At 42.6% G+C, this 21,749-nt stretch overlaps 1 protein-coding gene across 1 annotated transcript in view; it reads right to left on the bottom strand.

The window, feature by feature from the left end:
* SEMA3C (semaphorin 3C) overlaps nt 1–21,749 on the bottom strand; it is a 126,601-nt gene that overhangs the window by 6,800 nt on the left and 98,052 nt on the right. The window contains exons 12-17 of the mRNA XM_081023607.1: nt 18,584–18,806; nt 11,863–11,951; nt 7,791–7,832; nt 6,496–6,653; nt 2,141–2,208; nt 89–219 (exon numbers count right to left, since the gene is read on the bottom strand). Coding sequence (XP_080879733.1) covers nt 89–219; nt 2,141–2,208; nt 6,496–6,653; nt 7,791–7,832; nt 11,863–11,951; nt 18,584–18,806 — 711 coding nt within the window. The remainder of the gene's footprint in view (nt 1–88; nt 220–2,140; nt 2,209–6,495; nt 6,654–7,790; nt 7,833–11,862; nt 11,952–18,583; nt 18,807–21,749) is intronic.

The following is a 21,749-nucleotide window of genomic DNA, read 5'->3' on the forward strand; positions in this document are numbered from 1 at the left end:
CAGAAGACCCAGCCTTTATCTTCAGGGTTCCCAGCTGAGTGCACCCTCTTGCCTTCGACCCTCCAATGCTTTTGAGTGAATTTCTCACCTCTTTCCTTCTGTCATTGTCCTTCTGCAAGAGCCATTTAACGGAGGCCTGTGGTGATTTTGGCGTACACTCAAGGAAGGTGGTGTTATTCTTTACTCCGTACTGAATTACCTCTGCTGCATTGCGGTAAGCTGGAATGTGAGAGAGGCCAGATGAGAATTATGCTTCCTCTTGACTTGGAAATGCATTGAACTGTTTATAAAACTGGGAAGTGCATGATCACACCTGAAACAAGGAGGATCTCAGGCAGACAATATTCAAGAGCAAGAAATCTGGGGCAGACAGAAACATAGAAGTGGAGCTGTTTTAGGAAAATGCTATTTTATTCTATTAATAGCGTGGCTACAATAGATGGTTTAGTCCCCTGGACTAATTCAGGATCCCATTTCCAACACTGCCCCTCTGAGTGGGATGGAGCTGGTAGTAGACCACATAATTAGATGTTAAAATATCCTAGCCTAGATTCCAAATGTATACCAGATAACTGAAATGCAAAATATCCATTGAGTTGTTCAGGCTTCATAATAGTCCAGTTTAGACAAATTATTCCTGATCACCCCCTTCCACAAAAATTCACTCTTCCATTATTTGCTTTAACCATTTATTTTTAATATTGCTTGACAGATTGCATTTTTATCCTGTTCTTCTTCCAAGAAGCTACATTTCACACCCACCCACCCCAAATCTTATCCTTTTCACTCTCAAAAACACCCTGTGATGTGGGCTAGACCGAGATGAGAGTGACTGGCTTCGTGGCTGAGTAGGGCATTGAACCTGTATCTCTTTGATCTTAGCTCATATTAGTATAAACATGATTAAAGCAACATGATTACGTGCAACTATGGTATGCAAATCCACTTCAACTCATGAACTCACAGTTCAGTTACCATTGCATCCTGGTTTGCTTTTACCATGGTCACCAAGAAACATGGATCCTATTCTTCACTATGGTTAAATCAAATCATGGGGAGGGAGAGATTTAAGATGAAGGATGGTATATATAATCATAGGGGGACAATATATGCATGTACTGGATTGTAGTATCCAGAAATGGTTAGGAATAGCTTAGAACAGCACAAACAGAAGGGTGGGAAGATATTTTGTCCCAGATGTATCCAGAGGCAGGCATTTGGTACATCCTTAGTAAAAAAATAATTTTATTTTTTTAAAAAAAATTTAAAATATTTTGGAAGCCAACAGTAATTTAGCATTCCTAATTGTCTTTGTGAACAGAATGTTTGTGTGATCATTAGCAGCCTCCAGCATTCTATTTTTAGAAATTTGTGCTCATTAAAGTCAAAACGCTACAGCTTTATATACTCTTAAATATGGGATCAAGCACGGGTTAAGCATCACAGTTAAAACCCAAGGCTGGGGAGAGAAAACCATAGACTTTGAGCAATAAAAGTAAATGGTGATTTTTGTTTTTGTATTTGTCCATTTAAATTTTGTTGTAGCTTCCTCCAATGACCACTCCAGGATTTTTGGGAGCCTCAGAGAAGGAGCCTCTCATGGTCACCTTTAACAGCAATGGGGGTCTCTAAAAATGGCTGATCCTAACTCTGAATATATTATCCAGACGTATTTCCCAACCATTACTCTGGATTTACCTTTTTGGGAGGATATCCAATTTTTATTTTTATTTTAAAAGTTGCCAATTGCAGTATCTCAAGGACCTCCTTCCTTACAGTATTAATTACTCCCCCCCCCCAATATATATATATATATATGGAAACACTAAGGAAAATAACAGCAGATGTACTCCATGTGACCATGGATGTATCTTCATTTGTGAAGCTGTGATACCATACTGAGACAACATTATAGTCACAGACTGTCTCAGAATCAAACCTTTTGTTTCTTGCATTGCTGTTGTTTAAAAAGATCAACATTAAATCTCCCAAACAAACATAGCACATGAAAAGGAGAAAGGAATGCTAAAAATACATGGGTACTATACTAATTTTTACCACTAAGCCACAGGGATATTATGATTCACTTATAAGAATGACCACATGTGTTTATAGCCCGTCATATTTCAGTTCAAATTACCTTTTAGGTTAAATCCTCGGCACTGAGTCATAGGGTTTCCATGCTTCACATCTTGTCTTCGGCTTCTCCTAAGATATTAAGGGAAAGGAGCAAGATGGAATTGCAAAAATGACTTTCAGTTCCTAGGTAGCTTTAAAAGGAAATGCAGTACTCAGGTTATTTCAAACAGTAAGGTCAATGAGCTTCCTATAAATAATTGCCCAGTCTCTATGAGAAGATAAAGTCTCATTAAGCCGCTTTATCCAGATCACAATGAACCCTTACAAGTGATTCTATACAGTGGAAAGAATGAAAGTAACTTGCATTTCATCCAAACATCTGCCTTCAGGTTTTGGGGATTCAACAAAATGTTGTATTTTGAGCAAGGAAACAAGAAACTAGAGACTTTTGTAATACACCTAAATGTTGCCACTCTTCCACTTTTATGGAGTATAAGCAGTAGCAGCAGATTGTTTACTTAGGCTTTCCATATAACACTGTCGTTCTGAATGAACGCTGTAATGTTCTGATTGAGTACCACCCACCTACCCACATGTTTACTTGGTGCCATTGCAATTTATGCAGTTCTCAAATACGATGGTATTCTTTGAACTCAGTGCTCACATAGATCCCCATTGGTTGCCCCATGCCAATGTTTCACCCTCTCCCCTATGCACATTGTGCATTCTTCCCCACAGCAGTGGCCCAAGTTCTAGAGTGCGAATGGGAAAACAAACCAATTCGAGATGCTAGAACTAAACATTACCGAAACATTATCAGAGAAGCGGGAGGAATGGAAATATCACTTTTGGCAGAATCTCAATGTCACTTGCAATGTGCAGTTCTGTATCGATTAGCAATATGAAGTTTGGAGGAGTGAAACTTAACTAAATTGAACTTAAAGCACTTATGAACATAGGAAGTTGCCTTCTATGGACCATTGTCCCATCCAGCTGAGTACTGTCCACTCTGACTGGCAGCAACTCTCAAAATTAACAGGAAGAAGTCTTTACAAGCTCTTTCTCTGGAGAGGCTTTTAAATTGGCGATCTTGTGGGCTGAACATGGGAACTTCTACGTGCAAGGTGTGAGCTCTGTGGCTGCACAAAGCTACTATACATACACAAGAGACACAGTGCTATGTAAATATTAGCACCTCAGAAGAAGGATGACAGAAGAATTTCTCAGCCAAACCTTCACTGAGAAAGTTTCTACAAGTTGAATGTTACTCAAGGCTGGCTCAAGATTTTTTGCTGCCTCGGGTGGCTGCACTACAAAATCCATGCAGCTTCCCTATAGTCTTGTAGATGAACTTAAAACACTTACGCCCAACTTCATTCATGCTCCTGAAAATATTACTGTCCCAAGTGTCACCTGAGTTAGTGTGCAGTTAGATGTCACTATATAAACTACATATGTGTGGACTCATATAGTATGATATTTAGTTGTCTTTCATTATTGTGGTCTGTATTATAATTGCAAATGGGATAATGTGCCATATGATGAGTGATAATATTTTAATTATATATTTTTCATGGAAAGTATTCTCTTTATATGGAAGTGTGGCAATTTCCCTTTCGTTGGGTAGCAACGTCAACAAGCTTACATGGTTTGAAATGCCATGTCCCCTCCACTTCCCTTTATAGAAAACTGTCAGAATTATAGTTATGGATCAAGTCGATGGTTTTCCAACAGAGTTCTCAGCAGTGTTACAAAACTGTAATTCCTACTGTTGTTGGTGGGGAAGATGACAAAATAGCTAAGAACATAAGAAGAACCTGCTGAATCAGGCCAGTGACCCACCTAGTCCAGCAATCAGGTGCCAAGGGGAAGGGGGCAAGCAGGAAGAACCCCTCCTGTGGTTCGCAGCAAGTAATTTTCAGAAGCATATTGCCTCTGAAAGTGAGGGCAGAACATGGCAATCAGGTTTAGGAGTCACTGATAGCCTTATCACCCATGAATTTATCTAACTCTCTTTTAAAGACATTCACGTTGGTGGCCATCACTGCCTCCAGTAGGAGCAAATGCCATAGTTTAACTATGCAATGTGTGCAATGATTAGGCAACTGCACTTTCTTTCCTTCAGGGTGGTCATTCTAAGGATTCATCCCATAGAAGGAACCTCTATTTATCCATTCATAAAACCTTGCCTTAACAGAAGCCAGAAATATGTGGTTTGTATCCAATGTTCGTCATACCCAGAGTAAGCCCACTGTAATTTATGGACATGACTAAGAGGCCAATTAATTTCAAGGGGTGTGCTCTGAGCTGAATTTAGTTGGATACAACACACTGGCTCTTAAAAGAAAATTATTGAAGAGAAATACTTACAGCATGCTAATCCATGATCTTTAATACTAACAATCATAACTTGGCTGGGGTGCTCTGATCATCTCAAGAGAATATTGTAAGCAGAAGAAATGAGATGCGTCTACAAATTCTAGCATTGCTTGCTTGTCCCCCCCCCCCCCAGAGGTTACATGCACACACTAATTCATGGAGGAGGGGGCTAATGACAGCTATTGTCCATGATAACTATGTTCTGCCTTCAGATTTAAGAGGCTCTTGTGCTCAAATCCTGCTTGTGGGTTTCTCATGGGCATCTAGTTGGCCATGTGACCGCTCCAGCAAGCGTTTATGTTCATACTGAAAGCTGCATTTTAAAGGAGTCTATAACCCTGGTGAAGAATGGACAAGTAGAAACATTTGTTAAGAAAGATGTGTCATGAGTGTATTTTGGAAATAAGGACATGATCAGATATCCTGAAGTTCTGTTTTGGGAACAAAATTTCAGTAGGAATCCAAAGGGCAAAGGAATAACAAATGCAGCCTACATAAAAGCTACTACTACTGTCTAGACTTTGAGACTTGACTTCACTCCAATTACTGATGTTTTCTCAATCATAATCTGTTGTGTTTTTTTAAGATAAAGGAACAACTTATTTCCTAAACATATGAAAACCAGACTTCTGTTTCAATATGCATTTATTTTTTTCTCCCCACTATAAAAAGCAAAGGATATGCAAAACATTATCTCAACTAGATGATGTATTCTGCTAACATGCTGGAGATATTAAGAAACCCATAGGCATTTGTAAATGTTTGGTTAGGTTCAGTCCACACCTATACTATACTTGGCAATTGGATAAAAACATCTGAAACCAGCAATTGCCATACGTCCCTTGTAGGAAGGACATGTTGCCTTATTCCAAAGCAGCAGAGCACTGCTGGGAAATAAAGTAACTATAGTAACACAGGGAACTAAAGTAATGCTCTGTGTCTTAGCTTCCAGAATAGACAAGGCTTTATTGAGCCTTATTTTTTATATGGCTTTAAAACCACTTCCAAATGCTGGCAGAGAAAAGAACTTAGTATTGATGAATGCAGTTGTTCATTGGCAGGCACAAATTCTGTTTTTGCTCATTTCAGAATAGGATGTAAATGAGAGACAGTGATGGCTGGGTGATGAGAGCACATCTTTTGCTCACCAAATGGAGCCTATCAGCCACCAGGTAAGATGGTTCCCTAGGGACTTGTGAAATCACAGGAACAAAAGAAGCTTCCTTATACTGAATAAGGCTAATGATCCAGCTGGCTTAGTGAAGTCTATACTGATTGGCACCTGCTCTCCAGGATTTCAGACTGGGATCCATCAGGTTGAAAACTCCTCAATAAAGCAGAATCAGGAAGGGCTCAAATCTGCCTAAATCATCTTCCTTGGCTACGTATTAAAAATGGACACTAGTATTAGAAACTGATGTCCTGTAACTTTAGATACTCCCTCCAGATAGTGGCAAATGAAATCATGACAGCAACAAAAACAATTTCTGATAGTCTTTTTTAAAAAAATGTGATCAGTAAACTATTCTGTTGTGTTGATTATCTGTCAGTGAAGAGTCTTCTATGGTTCTATCCAATGCTGCCTGATCAGCGTTCCACTCATGCAACAAGATTTGCCCTTGCCCTTCCTCTTCGTCCCCTTCCCTCATCTCCCTGCAACGCCCAAAAATCTGTTCCACTGAGGCCTTCAATACTATGGAGCAGATTTTGAGGGTGCCCAAGGATTGGAGAGGAGGGGCCAGTTCTGTTGCACAAGGGGACGAGTGGAATGGCAGTGTTGGATACAATCTCTATATGGAATCTGTTTGACGGGGAAAAAACAGACCCTCAGTACATTCAAGGAAGTGCAACACCTTTGCAATGCAAAGACTTCAAGTAGCAATGCTTTGCCAATAAAAATGGGTGGTATTTTTTAGCCTTTAAAACATTAGCAGTGAAAAACACTCCATTCCAATATTGTATTAAATGCCTAGCAAAGGTTAAATGTTGTCTTGTGGGGTTTTTTTTTCTTCCAAAGACAATCTAACACTTTGTCACCTTTTCCCTGTTGGGTAGAACCTGGAGCAGGAATTGCCATCCCAAGCACAGTAAGGGTCTCTGGCGAGGCAGCAGTCGGCACAGGCCGTCCCGTAAATATGACAGCGGTGCAAGGAAACTTGGGTGACCCCTTCGTCCGAGCTCACGTACAACTGTTGCTGTTTGACAGGAAAGGGAGAGATTTATTTCAGGCACTGAGATTAGAAGAGGAACTTTAGCCAGGAGGCAACTAATAAAGGACTAAGCTCTCCCATTCTTTAGGTATTAACAGTGAAACCAAGAGGTGAGCTACCTATGGGTAAAAGGCCAAAATAAACAGAAGAGATCTGTGTTATAATATGCCTATAACAGTATACCTTCCTGTTAGAAAATACTTAGGGGAGAATGTTAATGCTTTTGAAACACTGAGGGTCATTGTTCTCCTTTGTCAGGCAGGGGCTGCACTCAGCTTGGGAGATCTGATATGCTACTTCTTTCTAGGTACTTTAAAGTTCTTGGGCCATTTTACCCAGAATAGACCCACTGAAATTAATGAGCACGGCTAAGTTAGGCCCATTAATTTCAATAGGTCATCCTGAGTAAAACTTAGCTGAGTACCACCTATTGCCCCATAAGAACCATTATGCATGTGGTCTTCAGCTCCTACTCCCCCTTCCCAGAATAACATGTCAAAAGAACCACTTTACATTATGAATGGTGAATGCACATATGAAGTTGTTGCCCACAAGCATTCCATAGTATATATGTACAATAGAATGGACGCATGTAGCTGCTTTGGATATGACAGTAAGTACTATGCGTACAATCCAGCCACCTCAAAGCACTTTGAGCCCCCCTTGATTTCAATGGCAGAGAATTAAGCATGCATTTTTAAGCCAATGATGTAAAAGAGGATGTAAAAGTGCTCATCTTTGACTGGGTTGTGTACCATGTCTACATCTACGGAAATCCCTTAATCTACAGCATGGTGGCCCACAGCAATATAGTTCAAATTGTTTGAACACAGGAGAGTCTGTTTTAAAGTCCTGCTCACATATGGAGCTTTTTGGCAATCATAGAGCAAGTCACTTTCTCTCACCCTAACCAACCTCATAGGTTGGTGCAAATATACCTTCAAAGAGGACACAATAAAATGGGTTGGGCCCAGACTAAGCCAAATGCATATGCAGTTGAAATCTATGTGGCAAGTTAGTCATGATCTACAATATCTGCAAGTTATACATCTATAGAGATGCATTTAAAATGACATTAACCCCAGACCACAGCTGCTGAATGAGTATTATTCCTTTCCTTACCTTTTTAGATGAAATGGCCATTGTTGTTATAGGAACATTATTCTGAAAGACAAAAATAAATGATAGCTCCAAATTCCAGTCTTCTATTTTGGTTAACCACAGTCATAACATTTTCCAGTACACAGAACAGCACCCCATTCTTCTAGAAATACTTTTTCCCCCTTCACAGTCTCATCGTTTGCCCCTCATCATTCTCTTTGACAATGCAATGTTTGACATGGATAAAATATTGAGGCTATGCGCATGAGCCCCTTGTCTTGACAACTTTGAGCCCCTCACCACAAACACTTGCAACTTAGACAATTCCAGATGAAGAGCCCATCAATGGCCACCTCAGGACTGAAGATAGCCAGCTTATGCCTTCAAACCATCACGTTCTGTTGGCAACAAATCCCTGTATTTATGCTTTGAAGATAATAGTAAGGAACATTTTATGCCACAGCTCATATTTAATTAGCACGTGAGGAGGATGAAGGGGAATATCTAACATTTCCTGCACGCAATACCTAACGTTGCACACAATTTCATGGTGTGAGCTTTAGATTATCGATGGAAAACGTCAGCATTAAAAACGAAGTGTTGCTCTGTTTGACGTTTTGTTTGCATTTGGGTTATTCAAAGGACACATGGAGTTATCCAGCACATTGCTCTCTTTTGCTCCACTGGCCTTCGGTTGAACACAAAAAGGGCAAAAGACTCCACCAAAGTGTTAACAAGCATGTCATGTTGAATTAGAGAGACAGTATGCACTCTATTTGTATATATAATAGACAAGAGTGTGAATCATTATTCTGGGGCTCAGGGATTAACTAGAATGAGAAAAATGAAGTTATGGCAGATCATGTTGAACTGGATCCAGCTGCATGGAAGATATGAAGTGGAACAGACAAGGCGGGGTAGACAAAAGATAGACTTGTGGTGGCCCATCGACCAATATTTTGACCATTTGGTATCTGCTGGTTGTTGGGATTCTTGCAAAGAATGCTAGGTGGGCCTGAGTCTGATCCTGCATTCTACTTCTTATGCATGCTCAGGATCACTGAAGACAAATTAGTTATGTCTTAATTGTTAGGCAGCTCTGTGAATGCACTGTTGCTTGTTAAGCAACCCAGTTTGTTGGATGAGAGGGGTTTCTTTCTAATAACTGTTCCGCTGCTGCTGCTGCACAACACAGAAGACTGAAATGGGTCCATGTCTGAAGACCATACTGGGGAACACTTATTTTGAAACGAATGATCACATTTGCTGTTTTAAACTTAACACTGCAGGTCATATACAGCAAATGTTGTACCATGGAATATCTCCCTCAACAAGAAAGGCCACAACATTTGGGACTCTCTAAAATGGCAAGTAACAGGGGGGTGACAAAAGTTTTTAAAATTTTGTATGGTGTTGAGAATGTGAACAGAGAGAAGCCTCTCTTCTTCACTCATGACATTAGAATCCCATGAACAGCAAAATAGGACAGACAAAAAGAAGAACTGCACCAGCCAGGCAAACTGAGGGAGGCTCTGGTGAACTCAAGGTTTGCAGAAGCACAAACAAAACCCCTCCTAAACTGTCTGTTTGGGGTGGAAGATGGGGGATATGGAAGCAGGCAGAGAATGGAATGGATCATCCTGCAAAATGACATGACCAGCTGGGACCTTAAACAGGAGCAGACCGCATCACAACATTTTGTTGTGGAACCCACTTGTTAACTTGTTTTGAACAGTCAGTCGAGTGAGCAAGGCCTACTGGCTTACTATAAACCACTTCAAACACACCGGTGGGGGGGGGGGGGGAAGGAACAGGAGTGGTTTTCACTGCCATTGCCCCTCTACTGATCTGATCTTACAAAGGTAGCTGCTGCTGGACCAATTCCAAGCATATCGGCTCCAATTCTGGATATCTATCACAAACATAATAGCAAGGTGAATTCAGGCTCTGATTTAAGAATCCTAAAACCTGCCCCAGACAGAAAGAAAGGAAAGCAGAAGAGGATCAGATAGTGACTATTCACCTGCCTCTCAGTTATTTATGCTTATCTTAGATCTCATTTAGATGCATATTTTCCTTAGGAACCAAGAAGAGGAGTGGCAGGGATAATTAGCTGAAAGAAAAGAAGGCTGGATAACAAGCTGGTAGAAAAAGGTTGCCAAATGTTCTAAAATCCCCTCCGGCATTCTCTACTCATCTCTGGAAGAGCTTTCAGAAGACTTAATAGTCATGCCAATGAAGTTGTCCAAATTCTTGCCTGGAAACAAGCGTTCCGTGCTTATAAAACCCGCCTTGAAATGAATGCCTCAACATTCTTTTCTGGTTTGGATGAAATCCAGGTCAAAGAAGAAATCCTGGTTTCCCTTCCACATCTGTCTCCACTGCCCTTTCCATCTCAAAAAGCTGTGCCCCACCACACATATGCTTACCACTCCTTCAAAGCTGGGAAGTGGCATCCAGAGTTTGGGGGGGGGGGCGTTGCTTGCGTTTGTTTGTTTATTGTCTCCCTCCCCCCTCCCCACCATTCCATCACACTGGCTAGCAGCATGTACCAGACTGTGAAAGAAGCAATTATCCCAAGGGCTTCTGATAGGTGGGATAGGTCAAATTTGGATTGGCTCAAAGATAAGCAGAGCTATTTCTTGATTTGGGGATGGGGTGTTAAGTCCAATTCAAGCAGAAGGAGGCTATTAGTCAGATTCTGGCTTACAAGTAGGTACATTTAATCTGATGAGAATAAAGGAACATTTAGGAACATAGGTACACAAGAAGTTGTTTTATACTGGGTAAGATCATCAATCCATCTAGTTTATTATTACCTACACGGTCTCTCCAGGGTTTAAAGGTAAAAAGACTTTCCTGTTTTGCTCTAATGGAGGAGCATGTCTACCTCTCAAGACGGGAGCTGTTAAGAAATAACTCACAAGGTATCAGTGAAGTTAACTTTTTATTCAAAGAAACAAAAACAGCTCTCCTCTTCCCAGTAGGTCTTGCCCCAATGAGGCAGTTGTGAGAACTGAAGGTCCCTGCTTCCCCTACAGCTCCCTATGTCTCCTCCCTTGGGTCCTCCCCAAGTGATCTGAGAACTTCTCCGCTTTATCTGTCTCTGCTCTGCCCTGGTCACACCTCTGCAGGTTCTGGGAGACCAGGGGGGAGGGGACTTGTTCGCAGCAGGAGGGGGAAACCCCCTGGCTTCTTCAGTAGCCTGCCATATTTCTGCCTCTTGGCCCCTCGTCTCCAGCCTCTGATTCTGCACTGTTCTCTGTCACAGCCCCTTCCTACTCATTAAACCCTGCTACCTCTTCAGTTTCTGACACCTCCTGCTCCTAGTCTGCTCCCTCTTCTGCCTTGGACCATTCACCATCGTCACACCACCATCCCCAGGCTCTGAGTCTTCTTTTCTTGGGGGTTCCCAAGCTGGTGCCTCCCACCACTCCTCTGCAACCAGCCAGACACTACCCTGTTCCATTATGTTCCGTTATAGAGGGATTCAGCAAGATGATTATTTATTTATTAAATTTGTATACTGCCCTCCATCCAAAAATCCCAATGTGGTTCATAGCGGAGAAATACAAAATGACTGACAAAGCCTAGTTCATTTCCTTTCTCAACTATTTATACCAGGTCTATGGTTTTCTAACACCAGGAACATCTGGGCTTTCAATACATACAGGAGAGCAAAACTAAGCCTATTTTCCTTAAGATTTGTAGCTTGCCATCAGAAATCCTATCAGATCAACAAAAAAGCAAGAGAATTTGGCATTCCTCTGCAAGCGGTTGAAAGAAAAATAACAATATAGCAAAAAGGCCCGTTTCTGGAAGCCGCTATATCGTGGGGAGGGGAGGAGAAACAGTTATCGAAATCCTTTAAGCCAGGATGACAACATAAGAAAAATAAGCAATTTAAATGCAGTATAGAAGATTTAAGACTCTTCACTTGGAGAACTCCAGCCTCAAAAAAAGTTACACTGTTCCTCATTTGATCTTTTATCGAAGACATTTCAGTCAAACCAGGCTATATTAGATCAAAGTGTTTTGCACAGATGAAGACACCCGTGAGACAAATAAGGCCGAGGGAGAGAGAGAGACCAACCTTAAAAACTTCCAGTTCTTCTAAGATGAGTTCTCCAGTTGCAGAGGAGTTAGTGGGCAGGACTACAACCTTCTGTACCGTACCCTGGTCTGGAACAGAGAAGGGGTAGCAGGAGAGGGAGGAAAGGAAGAGAGAGGGAGAGAACAAAAAATAATTAAAAGGATGCAATGCTGAAAACAATAGATGAGAGAGCTGTGGCTGCCCTGTGTCTAACAGCATGCAGGAACTTCATGATAAAACCAACATCTTCCAATGGAATATCTTGCAACTGCTATGGATAACATCTTCCATCATAGTTTTAAAAATACTATTGTCACAATATCTAGCATAACAGGTTTTGTGTGTGTGTGTGTGGTTTTAAAAAAAATTATTAATATTTATCTCATGTTCTTCCAATGGAAAAGCCGCCCCCCCCATTGCTAATTGTTGCATGTGTGGCTAGCATTGCAATTTCCCTTCCTCATACACTGCAGCCCTGATGACAACTGCTCCCCACCCCACAATACTGAATGTGACTGCTAATCACATCATCAATGTTAAGTGTAGTTGGGCCCTAAGGTTTTGTGAAAAGCAACCTTTGCAGGCTAATTTGCAAGGCTATGTTCAGCCAGGGTCCAAAGCTTCAAGAATCATGAACGCTGCCAAAAGGAGTGATACTTATAAATCATGTTTTTCAGAAAGGAAAAAGAGTTGGATCAAACATATTTCTCTGCATGCAATTTCTGCCTATGTTACCAGTGGAAGGAGTAATATTTTAACTCCCCCTCTCATGCCCACTGGGCCCATCCAATCACTGAGGCAACCTCACTAGTATTACACTTCATGGGACTGGTACATCGGAGAGTGCAGTTCAAACTAGAAATGTAGGAAACTCCTTAAACATAGGAAACCTCCACCACCTTTCCTAAATTTCTTGGTTTGCCAAGGAAGAACCCCCAAATTCACAACCAAAATTCACTTTAGCTTAAAGGTGGTAGTGTCTTTAAGCCAGGCATGTGATAGCCTTATTCTTTGTTCACCCCCATGCAATATAGAGACACTCCCAAATTTGCGTACACATAGCTCCAAAGCAGATATGACATAAATCGGGGCTTCCCCTGAAATGCAAAAAACAGCGCAGGATAGGTGGTTTTTTGGGGGTGGGTGGGTGGAAGACTGTGGCAGGGAGAGGAACAGTTAACATTCCCCACCCCCAACCTGCATGATCCCAAGGCTGGTCAGGCTTCTCTGTGAATAGTTTTTGCACAACAAGAAGCTAGGCACGTTACTTTCTTACTTAATTTCAAGACCGCTTTCTATCCATCAGGATCATAGGGCATTCATTCATACTAAGGCACCAATAAAACAGTCTTTTTTTAAAAAACCCACACAATACGCATAAGATCATAACTGAGCCAGTTAAGACAACTGTATCATTAAAATGACAACTATTTCTGCAGCAAACTGATGATTTCATTTTCAGATGATTTCATCCCACAACCCAGCTCTCCCATAGTCCTGGGTCTTAAGGCAAGGGTAGAAGAAGCCCACCAACAAAGGTGTCATGTGTGCTTCCGTGGGGTGGGAGTTCTACATGGTTGAGAAAGTGAGAGAACGAAATTGACAGATTCATGCATCCCTACTTGCAGATGTTAGGACTACATCTCTTATCTGCTCTAGCCAGTCAAGGCTCCCAGATACCATTTGCTCAGTTACAGTCAAAGAACTATGACGGTTTACATCAGGCTACGGTTTGCATCACACTATACACAACACTTAGGTGGTATGGAACACCCAGATGTTTGGCTGTTTATGCAGTAAGTTCAACTTTCTAATTCAAGGGAAAAGTTCAACTCTTTCCATATATTTGTAATACAAGCCAGCCAAAAGAGAACGTTCTAGTCAGTATCTTCAAAAGAGAGACTTCAAAACAGACCTATAAAAGCCCTTCCCTAAGAAAACAAACAAACAAGTAAGCAAAAGACAACATCTGAAAGGACAAGCTAAGCCACATCATAAAAACCACCATCGGCACCACAATGGTAAGAAGTGCTGACCTGGGTGACAGTTTTATGAGGGAACCTTCTCCTTTGTGGTGGTCCCAGCTCCCCACCTCCCAGCCCAAGGATGAGACAAATTACAATTGCAGTTCTGGCTCAAATATGCATGTCTGACCTCAAGGTCAAGAAAACAAAAAGAAGAGAAAAGGGAAAGCCTAAAAATAAAAATAAATTCTGCTTGGAACATTTCTGTCAAGTGAAAGTACAAGGATCCACTGGGATGACAAAAGACTCCAGGTTCTTCTTGCTGGTCTTGACAAAACTCCCACTCTGCTGCCCTCAGGACTCTTCAGATGTTTCCCATCAGGACCATCCAAAATTATTTCAGAAACTAATTCAAGTGAAACTTGGTGGCAATTTAGGGAGACTTGTGCTCCTGTGTGAAATATTAATTTATTAAATTTATATCCTGCTGTAGCATATCCCACCTTCCTGACTACCAATGGCAGCAGACCCACCGCTCTGTATACTACCACAGGTTTCTGTGCAAACTAAAACCGATGCTTGGAGACTTAGGCAGAAGTTGAACAATTACTTTGAATATATAACAGACCCAGGGGATCCCCACTAACTGGATTGAGAGTCTTCTCTTTCTAAAAGATCTCTACCCTCCTGACTGGAATGAGACCCAAGTAGACTCACAGCTTCTACTTCTCCTGCTCAGACTCAGCCCTCCAGTTAACTCCTGTCTCAATACGCTCCGAAGACACTAAACACTGCCTTCCAATCTAAGCTCAGACTCCTTTCTCTAATTGTAGACATTTTCCTCCGAGTGGATGTTACACACAGATCAGCTCTAACTCTCCTTCTTTCCCACCTTCTCACTCTTCAACTATCTCCCTCTCTGAACTCTCTCTCAGAAATGGCTCCTTTTATCCCCCCCCCCCGGGCTGCTCCACCCCCCTCCATCTTGGTAGCCAATCAGAGAGAGGCTCCAGCCCTCTGGTAGAATCCCAAGTCACTGCATCACCAGACTCTGGTCTGGCTCAGCTGTCAATCACAGCTGTCCTTCCTCCCAAAGTTGCTCAGGGCAGCAGACCTTATACAAACCCCTTTTTGTTTCCAATTTGAGACATGCTGGAAGGTTGCTGCTGAGCAGACAACAAAGGTATATGGAGTGAAGCAAAAAAGGGGTTTCAATAAGGCCAGCACATTGTTTTTGGCAGGCAAATGTACCTGGTGATGAGCCTTTATTACGCAGTTGCCCCAGGGGTGGCTCATCCCATTTCGCCACATGAGGTGAATTGATAAGATGCCTCTTTCCCCTGCTGCTGCCCCCCACCAAAGCCTTCCTTACTAGGGTTGCACACAGTAGTGCAATTCTGGTAGTTTTATTTTTCATTCTTTTCCTAATGATCTTGTGCATGGAATGAGCCTTTTCCCCATCTGCCACACACTTTTGTAAAAGTTATCACTAATGCCCCACCACATCCCGGCAAAAGCCTGCTTTGGCGTGGGAAAAATGGTCTGATCAACTTGGTGAGCACTTGAACAGCACACTGTGAGTTGACATCTGCTAGACCGAGTATTTTTTAAACGGCTTCCACACAACGGCAAAAAGTGTGATTCACCTTTGGCCAGAGAATCACAGAGTGTCTGTCTGCGTATGCTGATGTCTCTCTGCTTTACTGTCTGATCTGTAAAATACACTTTTGCAGGGCCATGGTGAACATTTCTATTATAGCTTCACCACTTACTACATCTAGTGTCAAAAAATACTTTACACACCCTGTATGCACAGTTCTCGAAGGGACAAGTCACTCCTCTTCCTGTTGCACAGCTGGACTCTGAGGCTGGAACTGAACATTTGTGTTTGTTGGTGCTGTGCCGAAACCTCAAAATTTCCTCAAAAGATTTATTCTCCTGCAAAAGATGCTTCTATTTCTCTCTCTCATTCTCAAGAGCACTTTTAAAGTTCTCTCAAATTCCTTCAGCATTCTGGGAAGTAGACGATTGATCTTACTTCATCATTGCAAGGTGGCCAAGGGTAGCATATGTTCCCCTGAACAGCTCTCTCTAACAAACCTCCACCTGCAGCTCTGTCCATGAGATTTATCAGCATGACTAGATCAAGTCCTAAAACTACATGGGAGGAGGTATTTCTGAACCTGGCAGGCAAACAACCTAGCTGGAAGAATGACTCACTTCTCAGACCGAGAGAGACAGAACTGGCAACATTTCTGTCCCGCTTCGTAACTCATCCATGCTGCCTCGTGTCACCATGCTGCCAAGTCCCTCTTGCCCTTGCCAAAGGGATGCCGGGGCCTGTGCCACCAGCGATCAAGCCTGCCAGGATCACACAATGCACTTGTCAACACTCGTAAGAAGGAAATTTGACACAAATCTTTTAATTAACCCATGATCCCCATTCCTTTTGCTCGCTTGCTTTTTGTTGGTGATTGCGTTCTCTAGCAAATCCCTTTAGCCCTATTGAAAGCACAAAACACTGGAACAGAAGAAAAAAATGCCACACCCTTGGGCTTCATTTATTTTTCATCAGTTATTGTGTGCCACCCATGTTCATGACATCAGAGACATGGTTGATGGTGACATGAGAGCCCTTTTGTGGCTGCTCTCTTCCAAGGCTCCCTCCTCGTTGTCCTTCTGCCAGAAGACTAAGGCCTTCCTACTCAGACACGTGTTTGAAAACTAGGTGCAGACTAAATATCTAATATAAATGAGATTACTTGACAAAAGCAAGTTCACACATCTCATTCAGCTTGTATACATATTCAAGGTACATATGTAAGAGGCTTGTTTATAATTATATTTTGGAAATGATTCGTGTTCTTATACAGCTGCATTGTTTTATACTTTCTGGATGTTCCACAAACATTATAAAGTTGTTGTGTTCTATGTTACAGATCAAGCACTGCTAGGAGTTGTTTCCTTTTTTATCAATTAAAAAATTGGTGCAGCATGAGCAAATATTTATTCTGGAAGTGTGGCCCAGAGAAAAAAGTTTGAGAACCACTGCTTTACATAAATGACAGCAGCAACAATTTTAAGGAAGCAAAGCCAGAGAGAAGAGCAGGGACCTATGGAAAACACTTCCATCATCAGGCTGGACTGGAATATGGGTGGACCAGTTCAAAGAAAGAGGAGCCCTTTACTGGTGTCAGGGCAATAAGAGTTAGGGCTCTTCCCCGGCTACCAGCAATGCAAATCATGTCAGAGTGTGTGGCATCACACTGACAAACCCCACAGACCTTAGTTTACATCCTTCCATGAGTTGGAGTGTGAATTTGCGAGAGGTGGGGGTCATGCAGGGCTAACAGACAGTGAACAGCCCCCCCCTTACATTTTGGCAGATGTGTCCAACGCTGCCTTAACCTGATTATTAGGAGAGAAGCCTTGTTTAGCCACTGGTGCTCTGAGAGAATGTTCTTTTAACGGTTGTTAGTAATTATCAAAATGATGGGCAGTGTGAACAAGGAGGGAGGGCTCAGACAGTGCAGTGGATGTAGTGAGGAGGACAAAGGTGGCCTTGCTCTCAGTGCACTGTCTCCACATGCAGCCTTTTCTCCTTTGATGTGGAAGAAGGGAAATACCTCGGGCTGGGCTAAACTTGCCCTTGGTGGCTCTAAGCACCGAGAATCAAGCATTCGCCTTCTTAGCCCCATCCTGTCTTCTTGCAAGCGCAAGTGGCGTGATCTGTGACACAAAGCCCCTCTCCGCAGCTAAGGGCTGGCACACCAGTAGCAACTTCTCCTGGGCAGAGACCCATCAGCCAACATTATCCATGCTGTGGCAACAGTTAGACTACCACTGTATGTGCTATATTTGGATGGGGCTTCCTTCAGTTATCATCATAGGGCTGCTAGTTGCTGACTGGGACCAGCCAAAGAGACCCCATTTTGCCAGTCCTTAAAACAGTTGCACTGGTTGCTGCTTCTTTTCAACCTCATCCGCTGAAAAGGGACAGCTGTGTAACGAAAGTATAACATTTGTATAGACACCATAAGATTCTACTCTCAGTTGACCAGAGTATTGGCATGTTTGAACATTGGAAAGTGTAGTTGTTCCTGAAAGAAGATCAAGAATTTTCTAGAAGGCTACAGTGTGAAACTATGAGAACGCTGAGCTGGAATGCTGGCTTAAGATTTCTCCAGAGGTGACTATAATATTAATCGGACTGTATTTTTAAGAAAAACAAATCCAAAGCCTTAAATATGAATACAACTTTAATTCAGAGCAGATGACAACAATCCCCCCCTTTAAAAAACTTACTTTAAAACACTTTTAGGAGATCTATAGCATTCATTAAGATACCTAAAGAATGGGAGGATAACCATCTAGGCCTCTTTATCTGGCATCCATAACTCTTCTTAGGCCACACCCTTCACTGGCCCTTGCTTTGCACTCTGATCCCCCACCCCTGGCTGCAATGTGTCCTTAAATTTTGATTATGCCTGTTGTTTGACTGGATAGAGGATAGAGATGGATGGGTGTAGAAACTGCCTACTGCACAAAAGTGAAATTTGCATCCATTACTCTTCCCATTTTTGCCCCTGGCCCTAGCTACCATCAACAGGGAACACAGCCTTCATACTGACAAAAGCTCCCGACTACCGTATTGGTGGGGATCGCATCCATATAACAGCAAAGTGGCAGTGGTTGATCCTGTTGTGCAAAACAGATGCCCGTAGATTACTAAAACAGCAGGTGTTTGTTTGTCCTACCTGTTCCAAGAAACAAGACGTGGTATTTTCCATCTGCCGCATTGACACGATCAACAGCAATCTTTGTATATTTGTAGTCTGTTCCTGTGCGGATTATTAATGGCCTCTTATGAACCGGGTAGATGGGATTAAACATCAAGGGATGGTTCCTGATGAAGGTGACCACATCATCTGGAAACTCCTTGGTGGTCCGTATGTTGGGTGTGAAGGCTCCTCCAGGACACTGTAAAAGAGGCACTGGCAATCATCACTTAGTAACTATACCAAGGACCTTTCAATTCCCAGTTCTTTTAAATACCCCCTGAATTGCAGAAATGTGCATTAATTCTCCTTTGTCCTTGGGATAAGGCAGGCAAATCTAAATCAATACGAGAGCATGAGCTGGCATTCAAGCGCTTCAAGGTGTACTTAAGCTTACTTCATCAAAATATGATTTCATTCCAGTGCCGTTAAAGCTGTGTTGGAAGAACCACAACTACAAAATTCCAGGGAATCCTAACACTGAATTTGTGAAGTTCCTGCAAATAATATATTTGCGGTGGGAAAACAAGCGACCTACTGCTAAATGATACCAACTTGTTCCAGTAAGAATATTAATTAACCTGATGTTGATGCCTATCAAAACGCCAATCTAGCCGTCATTTAATTTGACGGATGCATAAAAGGCTGCACATCCCTTTACATGGCTACTAATCACCCACAATAATGTATACTCAAAAGCTGGGCTGGGGCCTTTAACTTGTAATTTGCTCCAGAATGGTACACCAGGACACATAACTGACCACAGATGTACACATGTAATGTACTGCAGCAATCTGTCACATGGATACCTTCACCCAAGTTTAGTTCTAGTACTAATGTACCGATTCTAATTGTACAAACAACCCTGATGGCTTATGGAGTGGTCTGCATGTGCACAAATTACGTGAATGCAGAATGCAATGCTGAAAGTTAGCTTGCAATAGCATTCAACAAGTTACTTCAGGCATACAGGTGGCTGGCTGAAACACGTTAAAACACTTTCCCACAAACAAGTCCCGCCCCCCCAGTGTAACCTCAGCCCGATCCTGGCAAATCCCTGTCTGCTTTTTAATGAAATTACATCATTTTGGGGAATGGGCTGTTTCTAGCATCAGAAAAGGGAAGGAAAGGAAAGGACAGGGTGGGACTGCTTTGTTGATTTATTCTGAGGTTTACTTATACTGCAAGGGCAGTGACAAATCTTAGTGCAGCTGCTCATCTGACTGAGTCTCAAAGAGTGTGGTGACCAGGCCAGTCATAGCAAGGCTGCATTTTAACAGCTTCCTGTAACTGCTGCAAGAAGGGAATGACTGCAAGATATGTCAGCACTCACTGTGAAACCACAATAGAGGCTCAAATGTCCTTGAAAGGCAATGTCAAAGTCAAGACAGTTTAACACGGTTCTACATTTTGCTTGAGCAAATTATCTGATTGCCAGCAGTTGATGAAACTATAAACTTCCAAAATAAGAAAGAAAAGAAAGGCAAAAAAAAAAAAAAAAAAAAAAAAATGCAATACTGTTAAGTATCAGATTGTCTTGTTTTTGTTTTTTTTCCACCTGTTGTGAGGATTGGAGGTGCAGGTTCCTACATCCAAGGCCACACTTCTTGCTGCTGTTTTAGCATGCTACCTCTGACCCCCTGACTCCTTTCTACTGTTTCAGTATGAACTGGAACAGCCCTAGTAAACCCATCTTATTTGATTTGCACTCCACTTATTTCACAAAACCTTTCCTGGGCCATCATAGCCCCACGGACTCACTCATTACAATATGCTATTGGCCTGGGAACTGCAGTGACACCAGTCTTTCCTGAACCATAGGGAAGAGATAGCCAATGTGGCACCCTCCAGCTATGGTTCGACTACAACTCCCACCATCTGGTCCCACCACTGGTCCTGCTAGCTAGGGAGTTGTAGTCCAACAACAGCTGGGGACCCACACTGCCCTAGAACTAAACCTTAGTAGTAAAGGACATGTAGCTGTCCTAGGCTGGAGCAACTGCAACTATACAAATCACTGACAGCAGGGCTGGGAAAGATCTCTGCCATTCAGAATGCACAGCTATGACCAATGGTCTAATTCAGATCTCCCTAACATGGTAACCTCCAGATATTTTGGACTCCAACCGCCAGACTTACGGTCTTCGAATAAAAACATCTTGAAGGTCCCAGGCCACAGAGAAGTTAGGCTGGCCTCAACTAGAGCCAGGGCTTTTTCGGCTGTGGCTCCGATCTGGTGGAACACTCTGTCACAAGAGACCAGGGCCCTGCGGGACTTGACATCTTTCCGCAGGGCCTGCAAGACAGAGCTGTTCCACCAGGCCTTTGGCCAGGGCACAGCCTGACTCCCTCCCTCGGCAATCTTCGTGGAGCTCTGGCCCAATGGTTGCCAGTGGCTTGAATTAATTAATTTTATAACGAATGATTTTAGACTGTTGTTTATGCTGTACTTTTGTACTGTTTTATTGTTGTTAGCCGCCCTGAGCCCGGCTTCGGCTGGGGAGGGCGGGATATAAATAAAATTTATTATTATTATTATTATTATTATTATTATTATTATTATTATTATCATCATCCCTGATCATACAGCATGCTTGCAAGGGCTGGTGGGAACTGTAGTCCAAAACACCAGGGTAAGGCTATGTCTGGAGGAATGAGGGAGAGTAGTGGGAGTCGCCCATCCAAAATCCGCCCCCCTCCCAAAGAATGATGGCTTAGACCCTGGATCATGGTGGTGGGACACTGAGAAGCAGTCTGGGGAAGGTGCTGGTAGCAGGGGGTTTGAGTGATCAAGGGGGGTCAGGAAAAGTAGGGCCTTCCAGGTTAGAGGCTGAGAGTCACAGTGGGAGTGCAGACTCAAGACAGAGGAGTCAGAGGTTGTCCTTGCTACCCAGCAGCAGGGCAGTCTGAGCCCCATTGGCTCGCCTCCTCCTCTGACACCCCCCTCGAGGAGAGTTCTGCACGTTGCTGAGAAATGGGACAGACAGGCTCATACTTTTGACGCAGCCTTCGTCTGCTTGGGAGGGATCCGGAGTGAGAGGCTAGAGGGGGAAGGGAGGAGGGGCCAGTGGTCAGTTTCAGCAATGATTTAGTTGGATTAAGATGTGTTGCTATTTTAGGTTAATAAAATGCTATTTGCATCCCA

Source organism: Podarcis pityusensis, assembly GCF_964106645.2.
Source record: "Podarcis pityusensis genome assembly, chromosome: 10".
NCBI classification, from domain to species: Eukaryota; Metazoa; Chordata; class Lepidosauria; order Squamata; family Lacertidae; genus Podarcis; species Podarcis pityusensis.